The following is an 8,795-nucleotide window of genomic DNA, read 5'->3' on the forward strand; positions in this document are numbered from 1 at the left end:
GTGTCTCTGTCTGTGTGGCTGTCAGTGTGTGTGTGTCTCTGTCTTTGTGTGTGACGCGGTGTGTGTGTGTCTCTCTGTCTCTGTGTGGCTGGCAGTGTGTGTGTCTCTGTGTGTGTGCGTGATTTTCTAGTCTCTAGTACAAAAATAATATGAGAGTGAGAGAGAGAGAGAATCCGTGCCGCTAAACTTACTTCTGCTAATATCCCATAATCCATTTCAGCTGGAAACTTCATGTTTTTAATGATATGGAAAAAACGACACCCTCTTTGTTATATACAGCACCACATACTGGAATACTGTTAAACTGTGATTGTGAGAGGGGGAGAGCAAGAAGAGGGGATAGAGGAGAGAAGGGGGAGGGGAGAGAGAGGGGGAGAGAGAAAAGAGAGGAGGGGAGAAGGGAGGAGAGAGTGTGGGGGAGAGAGAGGAGAGGAGGGGGAGAGGAGAGTGAGGGGAGAGAGGAAAGAGAGGACGGGGAAGGAAGAGGGGGAAGAGAGGAGGGGGGAAGGGAGTGGAAGAGGAGAGTGAGGGGAGAGAGAGGAGGAGGAAGGGAGAGTGAGGGGGAAGAGAGGAGGGGGAGATGGGAGGAGAGGGAGAGAGGAGAGGAGGAGGGGGAAGGGAGGGGGAGAGGAGAGTGAGGGGAGAGAGAGGAAAGAGAGGAGGGGGAAGGGGAAGAGAGGAGGGGGAGATGGGAGGGGGTCAGGGTTTGATCCAGACATCTGACAACTATTACAAAGACTTTTTTTTTTTGCCAATGAAAACCAGAACTCTTTTTTTCTTTCTTAATAGAAAACAAATGATTCCGAAGCGGAATGCTGGAACTGAATCAAGACTGGCGCCCCCTTGTGGTGACTAGATTGATTGACAGAGGCTTCCACGACCCAAAATAAATCATAAAGCACACGCATCAAATCCTACGCAGGTCCTCTTTCATTCTTCGCTGCTTTGCATCCGATTTTAATGGGGGCTCCGTCTTCACACAGCTTCAGCGCTCTGTGGTTTTATAAACCCGCTGGATGTAAATAAAGAGCCCATTGTTCCCAGCCCCGCTGTCTCAGCGTGTTCCCAGTGCAGAGCAATGCTAGGGTGCCGGTTTAATCTATATGGAGGCTGCTTGTCTGTCATTTTAAAGCCTGTATCTAGAGAAGCGCTCGTCCGATCAGAATGTGTGTGTGTGTGTGTGTGTGTGTGTGTGTGTCTGTCTGTCTGTCTGTCTGTCTGTCTGTCTGTCTGTCTGTCTGTGGTTTTAATGAAACTAAACTGTGGAAGAATGTAATAAACTAACACAGACATCAAGAAGGGATTCTATATTATACTGTAGCATCAAACTGAACAGGATTGTGGGTCTCTGTCTGTCTGTCTGTCTGTCTGTCTGTCTGTCTGCAGCTTTAATGATACTAAACTCTTTTCAGAATGTAGTAAACTAACACAGACCCCAAGAAGAAGGGATTCTATATTATACTGTAGCATCAAACTGAACAGGATTGTGGGTCTCTGTCTGTCTGTCAGTCAGTCAGTCAGTCTGTCTGTCTGTCTGTCTGTGTGTCTATCTGTGTGTCTGTGTGTGTGTCTGCCTGTCTGTCTGTCTGTCTGTCTGTGTGTGTGTGTGTCTGCCTGTCTGTCTGTGTGTCTATGTGTGTGTCTGCCTGTCTGTCTGTCTGTCTGTGTGTCTATCTGTGTGTCTGTCTGTGTCTGTCTGCCTGCCTGTCTGTCTGTCTGTCTGTCTGTCTGTCAGACAGACAGACTTGCTTACAAATGGTATTGAGGAAGCGGAACCTCGTATGTTTTTGCTCTGGTTTTGAAGCGTGAGCGATTCATTCCTATATCAGGGTTCGTTATAAACGGATGTAAATACCAGCACAGCACACGTCATCATAAACACCAGGTCTTTATTATCGGACCAGTTTTTCGAGGTAAACAGGTAGGTAGGTAGGTTATTTTTACAAAATCTTTTTTTAGAAAGAACACTTTCTTAAAAAAAAATAAACCCTTTTTCACGAAAATATACATAGCAGTTATATACAGAACTGGAGCCGCGTAACGTTGCGTTGCCAGGGTAATACCACAGTAACAATGTACAAAAAAACACTTTTTCCGCCCATATTTCATATTTGAGCTGTCCTTATAACCTGATTAATTAAAACCCATTATTTCAAAGAACCTTTCAACATTATACGAAATTATATATATATATATATATATATATATATATATATATATATATATATATATATAAACACAGAATTGGTACAAACAATTGTTTTTCTTTTCAGTTAATTCAAAATTAAATAATATTTAAATATATATCTATATGTACATTTTCATTTAACAAAACAAAAAAACTGAATCCCAGCTTGTGCGAGCTAAGGCTGTATTTTTTTCACGGATTTCACGATTTCCTGTCATTTTCCCATTGTTTTGTAATGCGCGGTTCCTGTGAAAATTTCTGATAGAATTGTATCAATATACAGATTTTTTTTTTTAGCTCTGAATAATAAATACAACGAGCGTTTGTCTGTTAGACGCGCTGCCTGTCACTCTGCATTCAGCGTGACAGACAGCATTCAGCATGACTGTCGCTGCATTCAGCGTGACTGTCGCGCTGCATTTAGGAACCTAGCAGCCGGTTTAGTTTGCTTCCTTCCAGTAAACGATTGAACACACACTGCATAGAAGCTGCACGATTTCTTTAAGATGTCTTCAACTAAAAAGACACCAGCTGCATCAAAGATCAAGTAATTCATTGATGTTTTTATTTTGTTTGATAATTCACTGACGGTGAAAAACAGAACCTCTATTATTTAGGAACATTTGGTGTACAGTAAACTCTAGAGAAAATGATCCATTTTGAATGCGACGCAGTATTTTTCTGCTTTAATAAATATGATGTTTAACTGTGAAATATCATGAAATACCTATTTTTTTTAAGCAGAAAAAAATACAGCCCTAAATATCGTATTGGGAAACGATGGCTCTCAGCCCTGGATTGTAAACACAATTATGATGCAGAGCAACAACACAGCAGTTTAGGGTAAAGACATTTGAACAGTTCTTTATCGCCCTCTTGTGGCCGCAGCTCTGTAGTGCATGTGTCTGTTTTCTTTCTTCAGCCTGCCTGTCAGGAGGTCTGTAGTCTTGGTGAAGGTCTCCCTGTTCCCGGGGCCCCTGGGGGCCGTGTTTAGGACCCCTGTCGGTCTCTCATCATGTAGCGACTCGCGGCCTGCAGGTTCCACTGGAAGCGAACCAGGATGCGCTGACAATCCTCTCGGGAACGTCGACCCATGTGATACAAGTTTTCCGTCTGAGAGAGAGAGAGAGAGAGAGTGAAATACACTGCACTGTCTGAGAGAGAAAGAAGGGGGAGAAGGGGAGGAGGGAGAGGGAGATCGAAAGGAGAGAGACGGGTGGGGTGAGTAGAGGGAGTTGAGGGGAGGGTGTGAGGGGGTACAGGAGAGGGTGTGAGGAGGGTACAAAGGAGGGTGTGAGGGGGTACAGGGGAGGGTGTGAGGATGGTACAGGGGAGGGTGTGAGGGGGCTTGTCTCACACAGCTGTGAGTTCTCAGGGAGCGAGGGGCAGGCCTCACCTTCAGGTACTGTGCTGCTCTCAGTGGATCCCCGTTGTGAATTCTCAGGGCGTCTCGACACTCCTCCAGTGTGACTCCGTGCACTGCCTCCTGGACCTGACCAATCAGAGCACAGACAGGGGGCTGAGTCACCAATCAGAGCACAGACAGGGGGCTCAGTCACCAATCAGAGCACAGACAGGGGGCTGAGTCACCAAACAGAGCACAGACAGGGGGCTCAGTCACCAATCAAAGCACAGACAGGGGGCTGAGTCACCAATCAGAGCACAGACAGGGGGCTCAGTCACCAATCAGAGCACAGACAGGGGGCTGAGTCACCAATCAGAGCACAGACAGGGGGCTCAGTCACCAATCAGAGCACAGACAGGGGGCTCAGTCACCAATCAGAGCACAGACAGGGGGCTCAGTCACCAATCAGAGCACAGACAGGGGGCTGAGTCACCAATCAGAGCACAGACAGGGGGCTGAGTCACCAATCAGAGCACAGACAGGGGGCTCAGTCACCAATCAGAGCAAAGACAGGGGGCTCAGTCACCAATCAGATACACACAGTCTAGAATGTACACACACATTCGTACACACAGGATCCAGAATTCTGGAGCACGTTCTGGGACAGTACCTGCAGGATCGCTGATTTGCGGGAGTCGTTAGCGGTTGCCGGGGGCGGCCGTTGCTTCTGTTCCATGCTGTCGAGGATCTGGGGGGTGGAGCGAGCGAAGGGCGCCATCGCCACCAGGTTACTGCCTGGGTGCGGGGCAGGCCACAGGCCCTGGACTTGACTGAGAGCTGGCCTGCGTTCCCTGGGGTGTACCCCCCCTGCGCGCAGCCTGACGTTGGGGTTCAGGAGGGAATCCTTGTGGTTCATGAAGTTGAGCGGAGCGGGCCGATGTTGGGGGTCATCGCTCAGCCGGCGGAACTCTAGTTCTGGGGCTCCCGGACCCCGGGAGTCTGCGGGAGGTTTCCTGTGGGGCGTATGATTTAACTTCCCTGGAGGTTTACTGTTAATATCGACCAGCGATTCCAAACTCCTGGACATCCCTGCAGAGAGAGACAGTTCATCAGTGTTACTGAAACTAGAAGAGCCCGAGTCAGGCAGACCAGCGTTTGGGCTCTAGTGCCTTCATCAGTGTTATTGAAACTAGAAGAGACCGAGTCAAGCAGACCAGCGTTTGGGCTCTAGTGCCTTCATCAGGGTTATTGAAACTAAACTGAGTCAAGCAGACCAGCGTTTGGGCTCTAGTGCCTTCATCAGTGTTATTGAAACTAAACTGAGTCAAGCAGACCAGCGTTTGGGCTCTAGTGCCTTCATCAGTGTTATTGAAACTAGAAGAGGCTGAGTCAAGCAGACCAGCGTTTGGGCTCTAGTGCCTTCATGAGTGTTATTGAAACTAGAAGAGACTGAGTCAAGCAGACCAGCGTTTGGGCTCCAGTGCCTTCATCAGTGTTATTGAAACTAAACCGAGTCAAGCAGACCAGCGTCTGGGCTCTAGTGCCTTCATCAGTGTTATAGGACTTGTTCAAAGAAACATTTTTATAGATCCACAGTCGTGTTGCTCACCTGACATCATGTGCAGTTTGCTGGACTGAATCTCCTTTCTGGTTCCTGGTGCTATTTTGTAATTCCTAAAAAAAAAAAACACACAGAATAAAAATACAGAACTTTCAGTCTCCGTGCCTCAAGCCTGCCCTGGACTGGAGGAAGCCCCCTTTCTCTTAGGGGGGTGAGGGAGGGAGGGAGCAGTTCAGTCTCCGTGCCTCAAGCCTGCCCTGGACTGGAGGGAGCCCCCTTTCTCTTAGGGGGGTGAGGGAGGGAGGGAGCAGTTCAGTCTCCGTGTCTCAAGCCTGCCCTGGACTGGAGGGAGCCCCCTTTCTCTTAGGGGGGTGAGGGAGGGAGGGAGCAGTTCAGTCTCCGTGCCTCAAGCCTGCCCTGGAATGGAGGGAGCCCCCTTTCTCTTAGGGGGGTGAGGGAGGGAGGGAGCAGTTCAGTCTCCATGCCTCAAGCCTGCCCTGAACTGGAGGGAGCACCCTTTCTCTTAGGGGGGTGAGGGAGGGAGGGAGCAGTTCAGTCTCCATGCCTCAAGCCTGCCCTGGAATGGAGGGAGCCCCCTTTCTCTTAGGGGGGTGAGGGAGGGAGGGAGCAGTTCAGTCTCCGTGCCTCAAGCCTGCCCTGGAATGGAGGGAGCCCCCTTTCTCTTAGGGGGGTGAGGGAGGGAGCAGTTCAGTCTCCGTGCCTCAAGCCTGCCCTGGAATGGAGGGAGCACCCTTTCTCTTAGGGGGGTGAGGGAGGGAGGGAGCAGTTCAGTCTCCGTGCCTCAAGCCTGCCCTGGAATGGAGGGAGCACCCTTTCTCTTAGGGGGGTGAGGGAGGGAGGGAGCAGTTCAGTCTCCGTGCCTCAAGCCTGCCCTGGAATGGAGGGAGCACCCTTTCTCTTAGGAGGGTGAGGGAGGGAGGGAGCAGTTCAGTCTCCATGCCTCAAGCCTGCCCTGGACTGGAGGGAGCACCCTTTCTCTTAGGGGGGTGAGGGAGGGAGGGAGCAGTTCAGTCTCCGTGCCTCAAGCCTGCCCTGAACTGGAGGGAGCCCCCTTTCTCTTAGGGGGGTGAGGGAGGGAGGGAGCAGTTCAGTCTCCGTGCCTCAAGCCTGCCCTGGAATGGAGGGAGCCCCCTTTCTCTTAGGAGGGTGAGGGAGGGAGGGAGCAGTTCAGTCTCCGTGCCTCAAGCCTGCCCTGGAATGGAGGGAGCCCCCTTTCTCTTAGGGGGGTGAAGGAGGGAGGGAGCAGTTCAGTCTCCGTGCCTCAAGCCTGCCCTGGACTGGAGGGAGCCCCCTTTCTCTTAGGAGGGTGAGGGAGGGAGGGAGCAGTTCAGTCTCCATGCCTCAAGCCTGCCCTGGAATGGAGGGAGCCCCCTTTCTCTTAGGGGGGTGAGGGAGGGAGCAGTTCAGTCTCCATGCCTCAAGCCTGCCCTGGAATGGAGGGAGCCCCCTTTCTCTTAGGGGGGTGAGGGAGGGAGGGAGCAGTTCAGTCTCCGTGTCTCAAGCCTGCCCTGGAATGGAGGGAGCCCCCTTTCTCTTAGGAGGGTGAGGGAGGGAGGGAGCAGTTCAGTCTCCGTGCCTCAAGCCTGCCCTGGACTGGAGGGAGCACCCTTTCTCTTAGGGGGGTGAGGGAGGGAGGGAGCAGTTCAGTCTCCGTGCCTCAAGCCTGCCCTGAACTGGAGGGAGCCCCCTTTCTCTTAGGGGGGTGAGGGAGGGAGGGAGCAGTTCAGTCTCCGTGCCTCAAGCCTGCCCTGGAATGGAGGGAGCCCCCTTTCTCTTAGGAGGGTGAGGGAGGGAGGGAGCAGTTCAGTCTCCGTGCCTCAAGCCTGCCCTGGAATGGAGGGAGCCCCCTTTCTCTTAGGGGGGTGAAGGAGGGAGGGAGCAGTTCAGTCTCCGTGCCTCAAGCCTGCCCTGGACTGGAGGGAGCCCCCTTTCTCTTAGGAGGGTGAGGGAGGGAGGGAGCAGTTCAGTCTCCATGCCTCAAGCCTGCCCTGGAATGGAGGGAGCCCCCTTTCTCTTAGGGGGGTGAGGGAGGGAGCAGTTCAGTCTCCATGCCTCAAGCCTGCCCTGGAATGGAGGGAGCCCCCTTTCTCTTAGGGGGGTGAGGGAGGGAGGGAGCAGTTCAGTCTCCGTGTCTCAAGCCTGCCCTGGAATGGAGGGAGCCCCCTTTCTCTTAGGAGGGTGAGGGAGGGAGGGGAGCAGTTCAGTCTCCGTGCCTCAAGCCTGCCCTGGAATGGAGGGAGCCCCCTTTCTCTTAGGGGGGTGAAGGAGGGAGGGAGCAGTTCAGTCTCCGTGCCTCAAGCCTGCCCTGGAATGGAGGGAGCACCCTTTCTCTTAGGAGGGTGAGGGAGGGAGGGAGCAGTTCAGTCTCCGTGCCTCAAGCCTGCCCTGGACTGGAGGAGCACCCTTTCTCTTAGGAGGGTGAGGGAGGGAGGGAGCAGTTCAGTCTCCATGCCTCAAGCCTGCCCTGGAATGGAGGGAGCCCCCTTTCTCTTAGGGGGGTGAGGGAGGAGGGAGCAGTTCAGTCTCCGTGCCTCAAGCCTGCCCTGGACTGGAGGGAGCACCCTTTCTCTTAGGGGGTGAGGGAGGGAGGGAGGGAGCCAGTCAGTCTCCGTGCCTCAAGCCTGCCCTGGACTGGAGGGAGCACCCTTTCTCTTAGGAGGGTGAGGGAGGGAGGGAGCAGTTCAGTCTCCATACCTCAAGCCTGCCCTGAACTGGAGGGAGTACTGGATTACAGAGCATTCAAGTTGATTGGTTTTGAATGGACTAGGATTACAAAGGGATTAGAAAGACTAAGATGTGCTAACAAGTGAATAAATGGATTGTACTGAACTGAATGGATTGAATATAGAGAGCGACAAAGACCAGAGATCCGTGAATGAGGCAGAATTAGCTGGCCTTGTTATCTCTTGGTACTTGATGAGAAGCTTCCTCTCTGTGCTGTTCCTGATCATTATGAGCACCCCTGACACAGGCTAGATCAGCTACAGTCAGTGCTGTAGTCCTAAATCCTCTGTCCTCAATACTGTTCTGTGTGTTAATCAGACAGAAGCAGTGGAGCCGAGTCAGGCTCGGGGGACTCACTCGTCCAGCCGGTCAGGAAGCCCCAGTTCCGGTTTGCAAAGATGTCTCCGTGTCCGGTGTGTACCAAGCTGTTCCTCAGGGGCCGGCTGATCAGGCCGGGGAGCTGCAAGGCGAGTCCAGTCACCAGGGCCGCCGGGAAGGAGCCCACAGCCAGGGTGTGCTGGTTCTGACCTCGCCATTCCGACACGTCGGACCTGCGGACAAACAAGCCCTGTGAGAACACACCCTGGAGCCGGGGCCAAGCAGAGAGAGCCTTCATCTGGGTTACTGGAGCTAGAAGATACCGAGTCAAGCAGACCAGCGTTTGGGCTCTAGTGCCTTCATCAGGGTTATTGAAACTAGAAGAGACCGAGTCAAGCAGACCAGCGTTTGGGCTCTAGTGCCTTCATCAGGGTTACTGAAACTAGAGGAGACTGAGTCAAGCAGACCAGCGTTTGGGCTCTAGTGCCTTCATCAGGGTTACTGAAACTAGAGGAGACTGAGTCAAGCAGACCAGCGTTTGGGCTCTAGTGCCTTCATCAGGGTTATTGAAACTAGAACAGACTGAGTCAAGCAGACCAGCGTTTGGGCTCTAGTGCCTTCACCAGTGTTATTGAAAC

At 52.3% G+C, this 8,795-nt stretch overlaps 1 protein-coding gene across 1 annotated transcript; it reads right to left on the reverse strand.

Moving 5' to 3' along the window:
- Positions 1-1,975: 1,975 nt before the first annotated feature.
- LOC131721163 (non-receptor tyrosine-protein kinase TNK1-like) lies at positions 1,976-5,426 on the reverse strand. The gene is made up of 4 exons (XM_059014462.1): positions 5,143-5,426; positions 4,204-4,622; positions 3,585-3,680; positions 1,976-3,301 (listed from the first exon to the last, which is right to left on the reverse strand). Exons 1-4 carry the CDS (start codon positions 5,150-5,152, stop codon positions 3,179-3,181), a joined length of 648 nt encoding a protein of 215 aa, XP_058870445.1. The 5' UTR covers positions 5,153-5,426; the 3' UTR covers positions 1,976-3,178.
- Positions 5,427-8,795: the final 3,369 nt, after the last annotated feature.

Source organism: Acipenser ruthenus, chromosome 48 (assembly GCF_902713425.1).
Source record: "Acipenser ruthenus chromosome 48, fAciRut3.2 maternal haplotype, whole genome shotgun sequence".
NCBI classification, from domain to species: domain Eukaryota; kingdom Metazoa; phylum Chordata; class Actinopteri; order Acipenseriformes; family Acipenseridae; genus Acipenser; species Acipenser ruthenus.